Source organism: Danio rerio, chromosome 20, assembly GCF_049306965.1.
Source record: "Danio rerio strain Tuebingen ecotype United States chromosome 20, GRCz12tu, whole genome shotgun sequence".
Classification (NCBI taxonomy): domain Eukaryota; kingdom Metazoa; phylum Chordata; class Actinopteri; order Cypriniformes; family Danionidae; genus Danio; species Danio rerio.
The window spans coordinates 36,521,189-36,540,845 of record NC_133195.1 but is presented as its reverse complement, the minus strand read 5'-3'; the positions used below and the strand labels follow the sequence as shown (position 1 = coordinate 36,540,845).

Below are 19,657 nucleotides of genomic sequence, written 5' to 3'. Positions count from 1 at the left end.
ATGATGTTCATGAAATATCTTATTATCAATGCTGAAAACAGTTGTGCTGCTAAATATTCCAGTGGAAACTTTTTTTAAAAGACATTAAATAGAGCTGAATTTTACTGGATTTAGATTCTTGTAACATTTTAATGTATTTACTGTCATTTTAGATCGGTTTGATTGCTTGCTAAAAATTGCTTGTTATAAAATTGTTGATATAAACCGAAGCTTTTGAAAATGCATTTTAACACATGGAGTTTTGAACTCTGAAAAGAATCTGTTGTTTGGTTTTTGTCCTCCAGTGAATTACGACATGTCCACAGCGAAAGAGATGCTGCTGCTGGCAAACTCCACAGAGGAGCAGAAGAAGTGGGTCAGTCGGCTGCTCAAAAGGGTTCCGCGTAAGCCCTCCATCGCCCACTCGTCCAGCATAGCCATATCCGCTGCGCCCTCAGAGGCAACACCCACTACCCTTTCCCCTCAGCCGTCGCCTCGCCTCGCTCAGTCTTCACCCAGACTTTCACACCGAGCAGCCGTCAAAGTGCACTCTACACGACAGCAGCCCTCCAGCAAGAACAGGTGAGGAGGAGACGCTTTCACTCACCCTCAACTTATTCCAAACATGTGTCTCTCTTCTGTTCAACACAAAAGAATATATTTTGAAGAATGCTGTAAATTGGTAGCCATTGGCAGACACAGTAGAGAAAAACAAATACTTTGTTAGTAAATGGGTACATTCTTCAAAATACCTTCTTTTGTGTTCATTAGAAGAAAGATACTGATAGAGATTAAAAACTGATTTTGACAGAATTTACATTTTTGAAGAAACTATACCTTTAATGCCCAGATATAAAGAATGTTTTGTTCCTCGTTAGGAAGAAAAAACAAGTTTGAAATTCCAGAGTGGTGGTTTAGTGTTTATGAACATCTTGACATCATCAACACGCCTCAGTGATGTTTAGATGAATATGTAAATATGTGCTGTGCAATTTTTTCCTACAGTAACAACTAAATAAACGTAAACAAAAATGGCTGTGGTGACAAAACAGCAGTTTTCAGCAATCCAGTCATGTGGAGTCTAGGGTTGTAACGGTATGAATTTTTTACGGTATGATAATCGTCTAAAACAATACCACGGTTTGACGGTTTTGCGGTATACGGTATTAAATAGTAATTCTCATAGCAAAGACCCTGAAAAGAATAAGAACACGTTTTCTGACTGAACAAAGGTTTTATTTCAACAAACTTTTGAAAGAACCATTTTAATAGAACTATAGAAGTCTTTTATAAAAATAAACTGAAAAATCTCCCATTTTAATAAATTAAATTAGAAGGAATAAACAAGCAGGGTCTTTTAAGATTAGACAAAAATAAACTTAAACTGTCCTTCCTTATAAGCAGAATAAATGGGAGACCAAAAGTGCAATACCAAGTTTATGGCTGTAAACATGTATTTAAAGCGTTGTTTTTTTCAGTCTAGGTTGTGATGAAGAAATGTAAGCATGTTGAGATTTTCAGGACTTAATCTTGACCGCTGAGGTGAGAGAATGTGTCCACTTGTACAATGAACAAATAAAAAAATAAGAAATAATGTGTCAAAGTCCAAATAAACATGGTGCAAATCCTCAGTAAAAAATAGATATAAATATTTACTATACTATAAATAGTTACATAACGAAACTAGATTCAATATGGAACATCCTTAGGTTTTATGTGCCAGCATGGATATTGTTGTCTGTGGATATGGATTTGGATGTGGTTGTATGCAATGCAGACAAACAGCTGCACCTTCATTTGTGTCTTTTGAAAACAGCAAGACCAGCAGTTCGTCTTTGCTGTGTCACTGTTTTGTCATGTTTCTGTGCTGCTGTGCATGCAAAAGTACTTAGTATGAGAATTATTTCATGCAAAACCTTTTTTTTTTTTTGCGTTTTATTTAGCCGCGCAAAAATGTATGCCTATCTCTCATTCCGTGTTGTTGAAAAAGCTCATTGTTGGTCCAAAAACAAAAGCGAAACCTATGCTTATTGGTTGTGATATAGCGAGTTTGAACCAATCTGGGCATGGAGGAGGGACAATGCATCAATGTATCATGTCTGGTTTGTCCGGAGACACAGTGACGAGCGTTTCTTTGTCAAATCAGCGTTGTCAAATTTTGATGACGTAACCGCACTGATTCTGGAGCCTCTGAAAGTCAAAGTCGCGAATGTTATGTGATACAGCACTGGAAAGCTGAGATTCCCTTCTTTATGCCAATCTTGGAATTGTATGAATCGGATCAGCGGATCAAAAGTTATTAAACATTTAAGAGCAATACTTATTTTTAGCCGCGGGCGGCTGTCTCGATCTTTAAGGGTTAAAACCGTTGATATGCAATTGTTCATGGTATGATAATCGTGCACGTTCAAATCGTGGTAAACCGTCATACCGGTATATTGTTACAACCCTAGTGGAGTCCCATCATGTTTATAGCAGTTTAATCAAATACACCAAGTATTAAGCTTTTTAAGTATCAAACATGATCAAATCTTTTCTTAATAAATTACCCTTCCACTGTAAAGCAGCTCTTAGTCTTAAAAATAAAGCTTCTATATTGGCATAGATGGTTCCATGAACAGCTTTAAATATCCATTCCATAAAGGTTTCATTACAGTGAAAAAATACATTGATAATCTTAAATATCATTGAATATCTTGAATTCTCGCTGAGAAAAAAGCGTTATTTGAATTAAAAGGTTCTTTGGGGAACCAACAATGGTTACTTTTTAGTGCAAAACTTTTTCGAACCTTTATTTTGAATGTGTTGGATTGTATTGGCCTCAATAGACTTAGCAGAACAAATGCGCTGGAGAAGATTAACCTGTTAAAAAAGGCGAAGCTCTAAAGCCACACCTACGTAAAATGGGACCAGGCAATGACCGTTTAAAGGTGTTTACCAGCGGATGCAAACTTTTGCTCAAAATGACAACATCAATTTCTGTTGATGTATACTGGGGCCTTTAGGTTATATTGAAATATAGTAGAATTGTAGGATAGAGTAACAAGACTTCATCTAAAGCAATGTTTGAAATCTTCTATTACTAACACTTGATGTTTTATTGGATAAAAAAGAGAAATAGCTTGATTTTAATTGAGGTAAACATAGTGTAGTGTCATGTATGTAGACTTGGCTGTGAAGATCCCAATAGCTTACAATGATACCGCTAACCTTTTGTAGCCCTGGCCCAATGCTCCGTATCATTCTTCACTGACCTTTCACCTTCCCTACTCGTGTAAATGTGTGGACAGTAAGTACCGTGCACTGCATCTCTTTTCTGCTCATCTTCAACATGTTTGGCTGCTTGTTCTCTTCTCTGTTTGCATCTGAATCCTCAGTACTAAAAACACTCCACTAACAATGCAGGCTCTCTCTTTTAATTCCATAATATTGCCATCTAATCCTATCTAAGCTGTGAATATTTTATTTTATTTTATACTATTTTCAACCCAGTAAACGGGTTACTCATAGTGGTCTTCATGTCTAAAATTTAACTTAAACTCTGATAACATTACCAATCTTTTTTTTATTTTGTGGCCAAAAAAAGAAAAATGTATCTTTTGTGTTTTTTCCCCAAGTTTTTTTTTCATGGCATCTCTGCCATGGTCATTTTTGTGACATTTTAATTGAAATCTTTGTAAATAAAGAGCAGTGGGTGTCTCCATCACATCATGTAGAGCTTAAAAAAATAAACAGCTGTTTTCCAAAAATGAAATGTTCCAATAATGAAAAAGCAATAATATCATCATGAGGGCTTCTCTAGCAAATATCTACTGGTGTAAAATCAAATAAAAAAGAAAGTTATCTGTAAATAAAGGATAGCATTTGTCCTCATCACGTATCTTGTGTAAGTGTAGTTTTAAATATACAGTGCTCAATATATATGCATGAGTACACCCCTCACAAATCTCTCATTTAAATTAATATTTTCTATAGGATGCTTTCCAATATTATACTTGTGCATATACATTAGTTTAGTCAGTACTGAAGCAAATCTGCAGCTTATTGGTGTACTCATTTATGCTAAGCACTGTGTGTATATATATATATATATTTTTTTTTTTCTTTTTTTATGTGAACCTGTATTTACCAGTGTACTTTTAAACTAAACTTTATAACTTTTATTTTTTAGACTTTGTCAATGGCATTTGTACATGAGTCCAAAAGACTCCTCTTTGTTGCAGATTGCTTGAAATGGGCCTGAAGGACTGGGGTTGGGCTCTTGAGGTTGAATTGGATGATGACGATGTTTTAGACTTCTGAAAACTTGAGGTTTTTGAGGGGTGACCAGCGTGTGGCTTGAGGATGCATTTATATCTGTGTGTGTTAAGCTGTGGCTTAAAGCCGGTTTTGCTTTTTTTTAAATGATATTAAAATTTCACACTGTGAGGGACTATACAACACGTTTTGAATTTGCCAGCATGTTTGATGCATTTACAGTACACGAGTGGGCATGTTTGTATGTGTGTATAAAAGGCAGAATAGTTTGGTTTAGCTGGTTTGGCTGTATAGAGAATGGGATTTGACATGTCTGCCAGCATTTTATGTATGAACGTTTTTTATGGTACTAAATGACCTCCATCTCCTCTCTCTTAATTTCAGCTAACCTTGGTGAAGGCCGGATAGGTGATCATGCATCTGGGGTCTATGAAAGCGGAAAATGTCATAGTGTTCATTTGGGCTAATGGCAGGACTTCCAAGTGCCAAACACCACAATATAAATGACTGGGGAAGGGGACGGTATATGATATTTAAATACAGCACAAGCCATAAATCACCTAAAGTATCTAGTTTCAATTTTAAGTCATTTTAAGAGTAGAGTGTTTGTGTTTTCCTATACTATACAGTTTGACAAAAAGTGTCTTCTAAGCTTTTAAAAATGTCAGAGGTTATTTTCGGACTCCTTATAGGGTTGTTAGTAAGTGTGACTGGATGTTTAAGTGTGTTTCCAAGAGCAAATGAATGATAATTACGAGATCATCAGGATTTATATAATCAAGTATTATATCTATTTTTGTTCAGAAAAACAAATATTTAGTGGCACAGATTATATTTTTGTCATCTTTTATTTTGAAGAACACCTTCAATAAGCATTACGTCTGCTCTATGTATTATTGAAGACTGATATCATGATGCAAAGATGCACATTTTATTAAATGCTGTGACAAATTTGTATGCATAGTGGAACATGAAGACCTACGGTCCAAACATTTTCTTTATTTTATTATTTTGTGAAATTGTTTATAAAAAAGCTTTATTTGATTGAACACTTCTGACTCTGTGATGATCCAAACACACCTTAAATATTTCAATAGAAATGCAAGCATGTTTAATATTCCAGAATAAAAAACTGTCCATTGCTGAGCATGTGAAATGTGAAAAGTTGAAGAGTAAGGCTGAATTAATTTAGCATAATCATATTGAGACCTGGAAGGAACGTGGTGTTGGAGGAAAAATGGGTGGGAGAAAAAAAACTGAGTGCTAGGAAAGTATATATATATATTAAGTTCATGTATAAGCGCTGACTGACGGACGTGCTCTGTATGGTAAACTGATCCCAGCTCAGCTTCTGTATACGCCATTTAAAGAGGAGCTAAACTGCCGGACATTTTGAATTTTTGGTGTGTGTTTAAACAGACAAATACACTTAATAATATGTAAACATTTCTGTCCTGCATGTTTTATTGTAAACACAACAAATTTTCTCTAAAATGAGCTCAAACAGTTACTAAAGTATTGGAATGCTTTCATTATAGATTTGTGCATTCTTACAGTGACACCACTGTTATAAATCAAAACAAAATGAGAGATTCATTTGCTCTTTACTTAATAACTATGGTAACTTTAATCAATAACAGAAAGTGTTAGTGGAACAACAGTTTTGCGAGGGAACGCACAATACCTTTGCGAGGGAAAAACTTTTCAAAAAATATTTTCCTATCACTGTCCTTTTTTTCACCCACCCATTTTTCCCCACCATCACGTCCCTTCTAGGTCTCTGTATAATCGTGATTACTTAAAAAATTAAGCTTTTTTATTGTGATGTTTTTAGAGGGGGCAATAAAAATGCAATTCTAAATCTAAAATGTAGCGTATGCTGATATTATTTTCATTTGTCATGGTTAAAAACACATCTTGTGATTTGTTGTGAATGATTTACAAGAATTGATTGATAAAAGTCCAGTGTTACACAAAACTTTGATACACATGTGGACCTGGAAAACCCTTGTTTGCATATTGACAAATGTATTCAATGTGATTTATAAAAGCAGGATCAGTTACACATGCTTAATATACAGTAAGGCTGAGTCATTAGGTGATTGAGGTTTTAACTAGAATCCTTACATTTTTACTTCTGTTGCAACTTGCTCATAGATATGAGCAAATATTATTTTCTAACTCAGTTCTGCTCAGCCTTTTTTCTCAGATACAGAGTGGCGTTTTACATCAAGGAAAATGCAGACAAGTCCTTGAAAATGATGAGGTCAGAGTCATTTGTCTTCATGTTAACTTTAAACAGCTACCCAGTAAAGTTTTTCCAGGAAACACCACAGACCTTCGTGTTCGTTTGAGCAATTTGAGCTCCATATCATCTGATGACCTGAAGATTTTCTCCCATCTGAGCCATCTCAGTCTGACCAGAAACCAACTGCAAACAACACCTGCGGATCTGCTTGTGAGCCTGTCTAATCTTTATGTGCTTGACCTTACAGGTAATATGGGTCTTACAAAACTATGGTTACTCACTACACTTTTAGTAGAATAAGGGATGTTATAGTATCTAATGATCAGCAAGGCCTATTAATATATAAAAATCATCTTTTAGACCCAACTCATATTAGTCTGGCAAATACTTAAAATCGTTTATTAGTAACAGTCACTCTTGAAATAAATGTCAACAAGTGTCTAATATTATTTAGAAAAAGAACCAGTTATCTAACAAATAAGTGCTAGTAAATATTAAAAAGGTACCAGCCTACCTAAGGAATAAACACTAATTCATGCAAAAGATAACTACTAGCATAAGACACAAACACGTTTTACTGATTAAATGCTAGTCACACCATTTGAACATTTCTAAATGTTTAATGAAAGGGACAGTTCACCAAAAAGTGAATCGTCATTTAATCACCCATCATGTTCCTAACCTGTTTTGTCTTCTTCTAAAAACAAATGAAGATATTTTGAAGAAAGCTGGAAACCTGACCCAATTGACTTCCACAGTATTTTTATTTGCTACTATGGAAGACAATGTTACAGGTTTTCACCTTTGTTCAAAATATCTTCTTTACTTTTAAAGATTTGAAAGCATTTAAGGGTGAGTTAATTTTCCTTTTTTTGTGAACTGTCCCTTTATGTAACACCAATGCAAGGAAGAGGAAAAAGTGTAATTGACTGCAAAAAATATAAACTTAAATAAAATAAAGTACATTTTAAGTACAATCTTATTTTTGTACTTAATAAAATTGGCATCTATCTATCTATCTATCTATCTATCTATCTATCTATCTATCTATCTATCTATCCATCTATCTATCTATCTATCTATCTATCTATCTATCTATCTCATAACCTTGTTTATTTATAATATGCGTCACGCTTATCAACAATAATTTGTCGGTACGCCTGGGTTTGTCGGCAATCTCCAGAGTTTAGACTTCAAAAATAACCAGCTGGAGGAACTGACTCCTGGAGCTCTGGTGTCTCTGTCAAAACTCGAGGCCCTATACCTAGAAAACAATAGACACAAATCCCTGGACCCTTCAGTTTTCATCGGTAACCCAAACCTTCAGCAGGTGTTTTTGAGCGGGAACCGTCTGGAAAGTCTTCCTGCTGGACTCTTCCTTCAACAGAAAGAGCTTGTTTTCCTCAACCTTAGAAACGACACTCTGCTGAATTTGCCCTCAGGTAGCCTATGTTCTGTGGTCGTTTGTATGCGTAGTTGTCTGGTAATCCATGGCACTGTGACTCTGTGGCATTGGCTGCGTTTGCACTGAAAGAGAATTTTTCATGATGATAAAATTACTTGTCAAACACCTGAACACATGAAGGGCAGAAACATTTCTGAAATTGCTGCCACAGAGCTTGGGATCAAGGAGAACACTAGTCTATAAAGGAATAATGATTATTAGTGGTTTCACAAAGGGCAGCCCAGGTCTAGGCCTTGTTTAATTATTTTATTTACCCATTAAACGCAGCCTTGGAACAATAATTTGTACTTTTAAAAAAACCCTGGTTTGGGATTAGGCATGGGCCGGTAAAAGATTAAAAAATAATAATGTTAAATGACTAAAACTACTAGTACTTCAATTTATATAGTATAAAATAGTATAAATAGTAAAATGTAAACCTGACTGAGGAAATATTCTTGACTGGCTGTTTTTCAACACTTGTATTTCACAGGATGCACCAGCCCATGTTGTAGTCAGTCAGTTATGTACTCGTGTAAATAAGGACGACAAAAAATACAGACCTGTTCATTAGACCTTGAAGCCTAATATTTCTGCTGCTGTAATGTTGATGTTAACTAACCAAAATAAAGAAAGTTAAACTTGATTTTAAGTATAACATCATTTAAATAGCAATAACTTGTTGCTAGTTGTATTTTATTTGTGCTGTCAAATGCTTAATCACATAAAAATTAAGTTTGTATTTACATAATATATTTTTGTGGAGTGTATATATTTATCATTTAGCGTACAGTATATACGTACACAAAGAAATGTATATATTTGAGAAAATGTTCATTTATATCTTTATATGAAATATTTATATCTACCTCAAATTATAATTAAATAAGAATAATGATGGCGAGGCAGTGGCGCAGTGGGTAGCACGTTCGCCTCACAGCAAGAAGGTCGCTGGGTCACTGGTTTGAACCTTGGCTCACTTGGCGTTTCTGTGTGGAGTTTGCATGTTCTCCCTGCCTTCGCGTGGGTTTCCTTAGGGTACTCCGGTTTCCCCCACAGTCCAAAGACATAAAAGACATGGCTAAATTGTCCGTAGTGTATGAGAGTGTGTGTGAATATGTGTGTGGATGTTTCCCAGAAATGGGTTGCGGCTGGAAGGGCATTCGCTGCATAAAAACTTGCTGGATAAGTTGGCAGTTCATTCTGCTGTGGCGACCCCGGATTAATAAAGGGACTAAGCCGACAAGAAAATGAATGAATATAAATAATGATGTACATGTTAATTTTAATTTTGGGTTTGATTAGTTATGATTAATTGCTTGACACAACCATTTATAATTTTTTTATATTTTAACTTTATTATTTACATTCTGTAATTGATAACATTAAAAGTTCTTTAATAACAGTATTTAAATTATGAATTAAATATTTAAACGATTAAATAAAGTCTGTGTTCAATATCACATTGCTTATTATTTAATTTAGCTGGGTTGCTGCAATTGAAATTAAGTATTGTTAAATTTCACTGGTATTGATTACTGAAATATATTGTGACTTCTCTGTTCACCACTCTATCTCTCTGTCCACATAGCTGTGCTGTGCATTCCAAGATGAAAAGTACCTTTATTTGGTGATGGAGTTCATGCCAGGTGGAGATCTGGTGACTCTGACAAGCAACTATGACATCCCAGAGGAATGGGCTCAATTCTATACGGCAGAAGTGGTGCTGGCACTCGACGCCATCCATTCTCTGGGCTTCATCCACAGAGACATCAAACCAGACAACATGCTGCTGGACCGCAATGGACACTTCAAACTCGCAGACTTTGGCACATGTACGAAGATGGACTCGGTGTGTGATAAGTGCACTTGAAGTGTCTTTTAAGGGGGTTTGATTCTAACAAAAATGTTTCTCTCCTTTTTTTTTAATAATCTAATTGAACAATATTTTGCTTAGTGTGCTTTTGTGCTGATACCTTGGCTAGTTTAGGCCTGACATGGATTGATAGATATGACCACTAGGTGACACCACTACTGTAGGTGACAGCAAGTCTCTTTCTCCTTGTCAAAAATACTAGGCTACTATCTAATTCGGTACTTCATTTTAGTTCTAAGTTGTGTCTTGACAATATTAAAATAGAATAGAGGAAGTGAGAATGAAATTCAGGCTACTGCATTGACGTTGTCACTGTCATGTTGACCTGTCGTCATCAGGCCTCATAGGATAGTAAATGAATTAATTCCACACTTCAGTAATTGATAATTCTGGTACTTTTTGCCTCCTGATTCATTCAATCATTTTCCTTTGGCTTAGTCCCTTTATTAGTCAGGGGTCGCCACAGCGGAATGAACTGCCAACTTATCCAGCATATGTGTTACACAGCGGATGCCCTTCCAACTGCAACCCACTACTGGGAAAAACTTATACACACTCCTTCAAACATACACTGTGGCCACTATGGCCAATTTGGTTTATTCAATTCACCTGTAATGCATGTGTTTGGACATGGGGAGAATAAACAAACTCCACAGAGAAATTCCAACTGGCCCAGCCGGGCTCGAACCAGCGACCTTGTTACTGTGAGGCGACAGTGCTAACCACTGAGCCACAGTGTTGCCCCTTGCGTCTTAATTTCTACTACTAATTCGGATGTACAAGGTCACATGCTGTTTTTCATAAACTGTATACAAGGGAAGTGTGGGATTTTGAATTTATTCTGTTTTGATAAGTGATTCAATGAACATTTATTCAAACAAGTGATTCAAAATGGCTGACTCATTTAGAAACAAAGCAATTAGTGACTGTCTTTGTTGATGATTTATTTAAAACAGATTGAAGTTCAACACACACACGCACACACAAACTCTTGCTCTAAGATGCACATTTTCTGCTTCAGCTTTTTTTGGTATTTTCTGTTGATCTGTTGAACAGAACTCGCTTTATTGTGTTTTAATGGATGTTCAGGAAAGCCTGATTGTGTTAACTTGCTTGTATCATTTCACAAAATCCTACACATTTTAAATTTTGTTTGCTTTTCTCAATTGAATGAAGCTCTCTGCAATGCCAGCTCACAATACAATTACATTTTTATTGAAAACGATAAATATCATACACCAGTAGTTGGTGTGTTTACATGTACTGTACATGACCGAGAATGAGAGAGTTTCTTTTAGATTTTGTAGTGTGGAGATTTACAATTATCACCTCACACATTGCAGCAGATTTGTTTAAACAATTATTAACGTACTTACAGAAGTCCTCCATTCGGTGATGATAGATGTCAGTGCTGCCATCTTGTGGCTAGATTGTACAGTGCAGTCCTTGAATTGAATGAATGAATTGTGTAAATAATTGAAATTTTAAACATACTTGTATTTCAGCTACATTAACTCATCCAGTAATGTTTATATCCATGTCTCTACATGTGTGTTTAGACTGGTATGGTAAGCTGTGACGCTGCTGTTGGGACACCTGATTACATTTCTCCAGAGGTTTTAATGTCTCAAGGAGGGACTGGTTATTACGGTCGCGAGTGTGACTGGTGGTCTGTTGGTGTTTTTATTTATGAGCTTCTAGTGGGTGAGTAGTGTCAGCTTCATATGCATCTCTTGTAATTTTAGTTCAGTGTTCTGATCATTAAATTTATTTATTCGTCTGTCACTCTGAGCAGGCGACACTCCATTTTATTCCGAGTCTCTGGTGGGCACATATGGAAAGATCATGGATCACAAGAACAGCTTAACTTTCCCAGATGATATTGAAATGTCAAAGGATGCCAAAGACCTCATCTGTGCCTTTCTGAGTAGCAGATGAGACTGAGAAAAGTAAAGATTTGATTTGAGTTTTTTTCTTTCTTGTCAAGTTCAGACTCTTAGTCTCTTAAAATACCCTTACTTGTTTGTTTTCAGAGGTTGGCTGGTAACATGTATTTTTGTCAATTTGAAATTAACTTTACTGTAAAAAAAGCAAATTTTCAGGACAATTTATTACACACATGATGAGATTTCTTTTGTAGTTTGGAGTTTATAACCTGGGTTTGACATTAGCTTTTTTGATCACCAGCCACAGTGGCTAGGAGTTTTCCAACATTACTAACCACTCGCCATTTTCACTAACCACAATTTTAATGTTGGAAAAATATATTTTATATTCATAAATTTGAATTTGACATGCTAACTTTATTGATTTATACTTTGTGTCCACATGCCTCCTTGTTCATTTAACATTTTTGTGTGTTGTTTATGACCTTGCTCAATGAGCATGAGTACATGGGATGTAGTTTTTATAGTGTCGCAATGTAATTAATTTAATTTTATTTTTATTAATAGTTTATTTCACATGAGTTTTTAGGGCTCGACACTAAGGATTTGCTAAGTTTTTCTCTGGCTGCACCGAACTAATTATTTTTTTGAAACACATTTTAAAAAATGTGTAAAGCAAACAAAATAAAGCTATATGCATACACTTTTTATTCACAGTTGATACTTAAAAACAATATTCTCATATACTGTAAATACATTTATCACAGCCAAAGTGGCTAGTGAGAGTGGCTGTCTAACCCGCGACAGCTGAAATCTACCCGCATTTGGCGAGTGTTAATGTCAAGCCCTGTTTATAACGTATTTAATGTAATCACAGGGTATCTTAGATCTGTTATCATTGTTATCATATGTAATTTTCCCTATTTTGTAAATGTTTGTGGTCAGTAGGATTTTTTTTTTTTTTGCTTAATAATTTTAGAAAATCGTTGCACTTTTTTCCAAAATGGCAATCTTAAGGAATATTTCTTAAACACCAAATCATATATTTTTAAATTTAATTTAAGGAGAACATACAAGTCTATATTAATTTTGTGCTTTTAAAAGCTCTTCATAAAATAAGTCTTTCATAAAACTTTCATGTCCTACTGCTTTTACTAGACACTTACTAGCGTAATAAACCCTTACTTGTTTGTTTTTAGAGGTTGGCTGGTAGTGAAATTAATTTATTATTTTTTTCAATTTGAAATTAGCTTTACTGTAAAAAAAGTTAATTTTCTGGACAATCATTTACACATTTTGATTTCTTTTGTAGTTTATAACATATATAATGTAAATACAGAGTACCTAAGATTTGTTAAAGTTTTCTTGCCATAAATTACAAGGCACAGAAATAAAGGAGATTAATTTAGCAGCTTCAGTGAGAAAAATGTGCAGTTTTTGCTCAGTTTATTCTCAGCTAATGTGATGGAAAAACATATTTTGCCTCTGTAGCCAGAATATGATGATCCATTTCCCCAAACACAAATGTTGGCTATAAAAAATAAATAATCTTTATTAAACCATTCAAGATATTCAATGATTTTTTTCTCATAATTTTGCAGCCCTGTATAATTGACACACAGTTTTGTACAACCCAGTGTTGTTGTTGTTTACACTATGTAGTGTTCTGATTGATTGAATTAGTAAATAATGTGTATATTTGACAAAATACAACAATTTCAATATAATCTTAGCCTGATTACTACAGATACCTAAAACATAAATAAATAGTTTTATCAGTGAAAAAAAAAACGTTTTATCAGTGTTATTATATGAAATGTTCCCTATTTTTTAAGGTTTATGGTCAATAAGACTTTTTTTTTAATGGTATATACATAATAGATTACAAATATTAAGTTAAACTTGGTACAACTTTAAAAATGTTATTATATTAAAAGATGTTAAAGTAACATTAAAATATTTGTTGTCTTGACTTTTTGTCATTACATTTTTTACAGTGCAGCTAAAACGTTTTTTTTCTATTCTTTAGCGGATAAATAGCTTTTTTGAATTGCCTGAAAAACCACCTTTTGCCAGTCTGAAGTGTGTGTGTGTGTGTGTGTGTGTGTGTGTGTTTGTGTGTTTGTGTGTGTTTGTGTGAGAGTGGCAGTTTTTGCTAATTAAACATTTCCAATGGACATATTTTCAATACATAATTTCAGTTTGTGCAACTGTAGGGTAATAGAAACGGAGCGTCTAGAGACCTGCACTAAAAGTCTTTAGTCTTGATGGTAAAGTAAACTAAGAGTTCATTAAGTTAGAATTAGATAGAAGTCTAATTGAATAGATTATTAATGGATTTTCATCGTTTGAAGATGTGATGGATTTGTAAGTGGTTTCTATGAAGCTTGTTTCTGCCTCGGAAAGATAGCAATTCTCTGAATTATTCGACTTTAACAATTCTAAACAAGAAATCTGAATCGCAATATAAATCTTAAAGGTCAGACTCCAGGATCTGTAGGTTTACTGTATTAGTGCTGGGCAGATTAATCACATGCAAAATATAAGTCTGACATTATATATGTGTGTGTATTATATATATTTGTTTTGTATATGTGATACACACATACATAGAAACTAAACTATACAAAACAATTTTGTTACATATATATGTATACATTTATGTTTAATCTAAATATAAATCAAAATTTTCTTTAAACAAACAAAATTCAATACTTTTGAAACAGAGAATTAAGCAGATGAACACAACACACAGCACATACAGTATTGTACAAAACACATTTTTATTGATGTTGTACAATGTTGTTCACCCTCCTCCTTCACATACAGTATGTCTCTACTCCTCTACTTTGTTCTTTGTCTTCCTCGTTCATACTGTCACTTTTTCTTGGCCGCCTCCTCCTTCTCCTTTTCTTCACCACCTCCTCCTCCTCCTCCTCCTTTTCAATGTCATTCATTTGCTCTTTCTCCTCAATGTGATTCTCCACCTCCTCACTTTCCTTTCCTTCCATCTCCTCCACTTCTTCCACCTTGCAGTTTTTTCTTGGCCGCCTCCTCCTTCTCCTTTTTTTCACCTCCTTCTCCTCCTCCTCCTTTTTAATGTCATTCATTTGCTCTTTCTCCTCAATGTGATTCTCCACCTCCTCACTTTCCTTTCCTTCCATCTCCTCCACTTTTTCCAACATGCAGTTTTTTCTTGGCCGCCTCCTCCTTCTCCTTTTCTTCAGCTTCTCCTCCTCCTCCTCCTCCTCCTCCTCCTTTCCAATGTATTTTATTTTCTCCTCATTGTTCTCTTCCTCAGCTTTCATCTTGTCCTCCTCCTCCTTTATTTGCTCAAACAGATACTTTGCTGCAGATAGCCTTCTGGCGATAATTTTCCTTCTCCAGAACTCCTTCTCTGACAGTCGGGTGCTGGTATCTTTTCTTTTCTTTTTCTCCACCACCCCCTTCTCCTCTTTCATCACCTCCTCCTCCTCTTTCATCACCTCCTCCTCCTTCTCCACCACCTCTTCCTTCTGCATTATCTCTTTCTCTTCCTCCTTTTTCTCCACCACCTTCTCCTCCTCCATTTTCCTTCTCCAGAACTCCTCCTCTGACAGTCGGGTGCTGGTATCTTTCTTTCTTTTCTTTTTCCCCACCACCACCTTCTCCTCTTTCATCACCTCCTCCTCCTTCTCCACCTCTTCCTTCTGCATTATCTCTTTCTCTTCTTCCTTTTTCTCCACCACCTTCTCCTCCTCTGTTAGTTGGGTGCTGGTATCTTTCTTTATTTGTTTATTTTTCTCCACCATCACCACTTCCACCACCATCACCACCACCTTCTTCTTTTTCATCACCTGCTCCTTCTTCTCCACCACAATCTCATTCTGCATTATCTCCTTCCCTTCTTCCTTTTTCTCCACCACCTTCTCCTCTCCACTTTTCTCCTCCTCCTCCTCATTTGTCTTTTCTTGCTTTGTGTTATCTTTCTCTTTGTCCACCACCTCCTCCTCTTCCATCACCTCCTCTTTCTTCTCCACCACCTCCTCCTGCATTATCTCCTTCACTTCTTCCTCTTCCACAATCATCTTTTCATAGATCTCATGTTCAGAATCTGTTAAGACAAATGATTGCAGTTTGCACATAGTACAAAGTCATTTTCAAGGAGACGTTAAACTCCAGATAAAGGGGAGTAAAAATACAGTTTATTAATGACATTATACACTAGAAAATATTGAGATGCAAAAACCATCATTTACCATCAGATGAGGAAAGTGTGAACGGCTCATTACGAGGACAGAAGCAGAAACATCGTAGAGCAGCTCTGATAAAAGAAGCAACCTTGCTCTTCTTTCTCTTTTCTTTCACTTTCTCCTTCTCATCTGTTAAAAGAGAAATGATTGCACATCTTTACACACTTGTCCACAGTAATTTGAGAGAAATTTTAAATGAAAATTCACCAAAAACAAAAACCCCAATATATAACCATTTTAAAAAGTTATTGTAGCTAAATCAAGGTTACCATAAGTTTACCATGGATTTGCTACACTTTTGTATTTTATTATTATTTATTGTATTTGACTATAATATTTTATTATTTTCATGTTATATAAAACTGCTTACACAAATGATCAATGCACCAAACGATTTAAAAACTACATGTTCAGTGCACTTTTTTAAAATAGAAAACTGAATACTGGGTTATATTGCACAGCTAGAGTTTTTCAGCCAACAGTAAATTTCCGATGAAAGGTTTCAGTGATTATTTAACATTTTATAATTTTGCTTTTACAGCATAAACATCGTGATATAATTAAATTACAATCAGTTAAATTAACCTAAGGATTCGTTTAGTTGTTCAAGCATAAAACGAGACAATAGTCTATTGTATGGAACCGCTAGCACCGTCAGTACCAGCAGACTAGCGCAGAAACTCCATTTAAAATACTGAGCTAAAATAAATTTTCATGTTTATTTTAAATGTAATTTAATGCAGTGATTCTTGTCCGGTCTGAGACCCACTTTATATCAAATATATATTAGTCAGTGATGATTACATATTTTTAAAGAAAACAGATCTTAAATGTGGTGATTTTGTAATGGAAAGACAGTTCACCGAAAGCCATCGGGGCTGTCGGTTGAAAATGAAAAGTCTGTGTGCATATCTCATTTTACTAAAGGATTTTAGACTAAAGTTGTATCAGAAAAGCTGAAAATGAAATACATTATCATTTTACCCAAAATGTTGCATTAAGATTCACGTGAATGCAATGATAGCCAGCAGTTTAACCAGCTGTCTATTATCCTGTACAAACATTATTTTTAATAGTAAGTGGATTATTATGTCAGGAAAACACTGGATATTGGATAGCACAATGTAAATAAGACTCACTATTAGTGCCATTTCTTGGCCTTTCTTTGAGCTGCTTCACTTTTTTCTGGCTCTGGGAGATCTTGCAGGCTTTGTCTTCCTCCATTTTAGCAGCTGATGTTGTGGGGAGATCAGAAATCTGTTCAACCATCATATAATCGGTACAGGGTTTCAGTCTTTCACCTGTAACCACTCAAAAACTTGGGGTTTGCTAGCTGGAATAGGATGAGGATTTCGGTCTTGCACCGTGAATCACTCAAACGGAAGATGTTCAATCGCTGAGACAGTCTCAAAACACTCGGAACGCAAGTTTTTTAACACTTAACAGCCAAAAGCACACCTGTACTACTCCACTTCAACAAACCCACAAGATATTCTCCGATGATGCAGGGCTTCAAGTACACTTTTGGAATGCGTTCTATTCTCAGAACATGTCACTATGGTAACAAGACATAAGACTAAGAAATGTTTTCTTTTAAACTCAAATGACTGCAAATGTGCAAATGACATAAAATAAATGGAAAAAATAGCTAAATAAATCGATCTAAGGGACAAAAGCTGTCTTAAATAGATAATCAGTTAGAAATTGATGTACTGTAGACAAAGAAGCACAACAAATGAAACTTGAGAGTTTTTTGTGAAACTCAAACCACAAAACTGACATATATTGACTGAAATAATATCTAATAAATTATGTTAAAGTATTCCGCTTCAATGTGATCCATCCACCAAGACATGCTGCAAATATACATGCCATTCCATAAGAAATAAATAATATAGTCATTAGTGTAGGAGTGCAACATCAACTCGCAGGAAAACAAAAATCAAAACTAAATGTAAATAATTACCTTTGAACAGAAAATATAGTTTAACAAATGAAAATGAAGAAAATAATTCAGATTCAGGCCGTAAGAGGCAGAACAAATATGTGCAAAAGCGCAGGCAACATATATTCAAAATGTGAATCAAAAATAGTTGAGTTGGTAACACTGAGTGATCAAAAAATGAAATACAAAATAACTTCATTTACTAAAGTATAGCCAGAATGTTTTTTTTTTAAACTGCAGATAATGCTAAACATGCTAAACTTTTAGGAATAGTGTATTATTGTAATAATTGATCATTTTTATATCCTTTTACATAATCTTCCATTTACAATCAAATTATTTACATAAGAAAGTGTGAGTGGACAACATAAAGTTTATAAATAGGCATGAAACTTAAGGGTTTATAACAGAAGCGCATTAGAATAAGAGTTATACTCAATCAGTTTGGACCAAATGCAAACAATTTATATTTTTGCATTTTTTTGTGTAGTTTATATAATTAATATATATATTGAAGATAGCAACTTCCATGATTCCACACTCCGTCACAGCCTCATCATGTCAAATTCTATAGAAAAATCTATCAATTGAAATTATTATTATTATTATTATTATTATTATTATTATTATTATTATTATTATTATTATTATTATTATTATATGTCGTCTAGTTAAACAGTGGATTCCCCCACATGCTCTTAGAAAACACACTTACTGTAAAAAATAATAATATAGAAAAAAATAATCCACAGCTTTCATGTGTCAATATTGTATTGATTACTTAAAAAATAAAAAGATACATTGATTCCTTTTGTCTAGCGTTTCATACAATTCATAAATGTCTGAATCTGTTCAGAAAGTTGTGTTGTTGTGTGTGCAGATGATAGAAGAGGAGTCTAAGGTGCGTCTGGAGATGCAGATGTCTCTGGACAGTAAAGACAGTGATATTGAGCGTCTGCGCAGTCAACTCACGTCTCTGAGCATTCACTCTCTGGACACCACCAGCATCGGCAATGACCTGGATTCTGACGAGGCTTATCCAGGTAACACTGCAGGTTATGACATATTATTAGCAGTGTAAAGATCAGTGCTTAGGGTGGCATAATATATATATACACACACACACACTAGGTATTATAGGGTCCAGCCAGTTGGTCCAATGACGGTATCCAATGGTGGATGAAGGTTCACTGCATGTTCGGTCTTTCCAGTGCACAATGTTGATTTATATTAAACTTAACTCTTATCTGACTCCAATTTTAGTATGAGATGGTTTAGAATATTAATATATTTATCCTCGTTTTATCTGACTCCAATTATAAAACATTGATAAGATTATTTTGTTTCCTTTCACATTATTTTAGATTATGATTGAATATTCTTTTGATTTGTTATTATACCTTATTCTCATTTACTCAGATTCCTATAGCATCTCGAGTCTTGCACCGGCCGGGTATACAATCTCTTAAAACAAGCTTGTCAGTCTTGGTCATTAAACAGAGGCGATTAACCACTCTCCTAGAAAGGCAGAACACTACTTACTCAATTTAGGAGATTTTTTATGTGGTCCCCATAGATCTGTTATCTACTAATTCAAGACAAAGTATTTTAATAATAATCGCGCAGGATTATACTATTGTAGATGAAGGCCTAAATATCCACATTTAAAGTAGTTTCAACAATATTTTGTTGTTCTAAATAGTTGGCCTTTTACAGTCCAAGTATACATGAATAAATGCCAATTTGTTAGTCGGATCTCTACCAACATTGTATAGCGTGCCACGCTGCTC

At 34.9% G+C, this 19,657-nt stretch overlaps 3 protein-coding genes across 6 annotated transcripts in view; 2 read left to right on the top strand and 1 right to left on the bottom strand.

Annotated features, from left to right (window-relative positions):
* Positions 1-6,074: 6,074 nt before the first annotated feature.
* Positions 6,075-13,252, top strand: LOC100535131 (rho-associated protein kinase 2-like). 2 transcript variants are annotated; one of them, XM_073933440.1, is made up of 5 exons: positions 6,075-6,502; positions 6,592-6,694; positions 9,520-9,780; positions 11,364-11,508; positions 11,600-13,252. In XM_073933440.1, the coding sequence occupies exons 1-5, from the start codon at positions 6,396-6,398 to the stop codon at positions 11,740-11,742; spliced, it is 759 nt and encodes a 252-aa protein (XP_073789541.1). In that variant the 5' UTR covers positions 6,075-6,395; the 3' UTR covers positions 11,743-13,252. The 2 variants fall into 2 exon arrangements, with proteins under 2 accessions (XP_073789541.1, XP_017210028.2); XM_017354539.4 differs by having other exon boundaries at positions 6,309-6,502; positions 6,592-6,731.
* Positions 13,253-14,454: 1,202 nt separating this feature from the next.
* Positions 14,455-18,028, bottom strand: LOC137489751 (uncharacterized). Of its 3 annotated transcripts, none has more exons than XM_068217781.2 (3): positions 17,062-18,028; positions 15,929-16,051; positions 14,455-15,783 (listed from the first exon to the last, which is right to left on the bottom strand). In XM_068217781.2, exons 1-3 carry the CDS (start codon positions 17,192-17,194, stop codon positions 14,510-14,512), a joined length of 1,530 nt encoding a protein of 509 aa, XP_068073882.2. In that variant the 5' UTR covers positions 17,195-18,028; the 3' UTR covers positions 14,455-14,509. The 3 variants fall into 3 exon arrangements, with proteins under 3 accessions (XP_068073882.2, XP_073789515.1, XP_073789514.1); XM_073933414.1 differs by having other exon boundaries at positions 15,929-16,974; positions 17,062-17,408; XM_073933413.1 differs by lacking the exon at positions 15,929-16,051 and having other exon boundaries at positions 17,062-17,904.
* A 725-nt stretch (positions 18,029-18,753) lies between these two features.
* The window catches only part of LOC101883269 (rho-associated protein kinase 2), an 83,077-nt gene continuing 82,173 nt past the window's right edge, over positions 18,754-19,657 (top strand). The window contains exon 1 of the mRNA XM_073933901.1: positions 18,754-18,910. Within this exon, the coding sequence (XP_073790002.1) occupies positions 18,881-18,910 (30 nt within the window). The 5' untranslated portion in view covers positions 18,754-18,880. The remainder of the gene's footprint in view (positions 18,911-19,657) is intronic.

Bases quoted from the DNA above. Each gene is read 5' to 3' on its own strand.
- LOC100535131 (XM_073933440.1), top strand. From the start codon at position 6,396: ATGAGCAAATATTATTTTCTAACTCAGTTCTGCTCAGCCTTTTTTCTC. The intron at 6,695-9,519 runs GTGAGCCTGTCT...CTGTCCACATAG, and splicing joins CAACACCTGCGGATCTGCTT to CTGTGCTGTGCATTCCAAGA. The intron at 11,509-11,599 runs GTGAGTAGTGTC...CACTCTGAGCAG, and splicing joins TATTTATGAGCTTCTAGTGG to GCGACACTCCATTTTATTCC.
- LOC137489751 (XM_068217781.2), bottom strand. From the start codon at position 17,194: ATGATGGTTGAACAGATTTCTGATCTCCCCACAACATCAGCTGCTAAA. The intron at 16,052-17,061 runs GTGAGTCTTATT...CTCTTTTAACAG, and splicing joins GCCAAGAAATGGCACTAATA to ATGAGAAGGAGAAAGTGAAA. The intron at 15,784-15,928 runs GTAAATGATGGT...TTGTCTTAACAG, and splicing joins CACACTTTCCTCATCTGATG to ATTCTGAACATGAGATCTAT.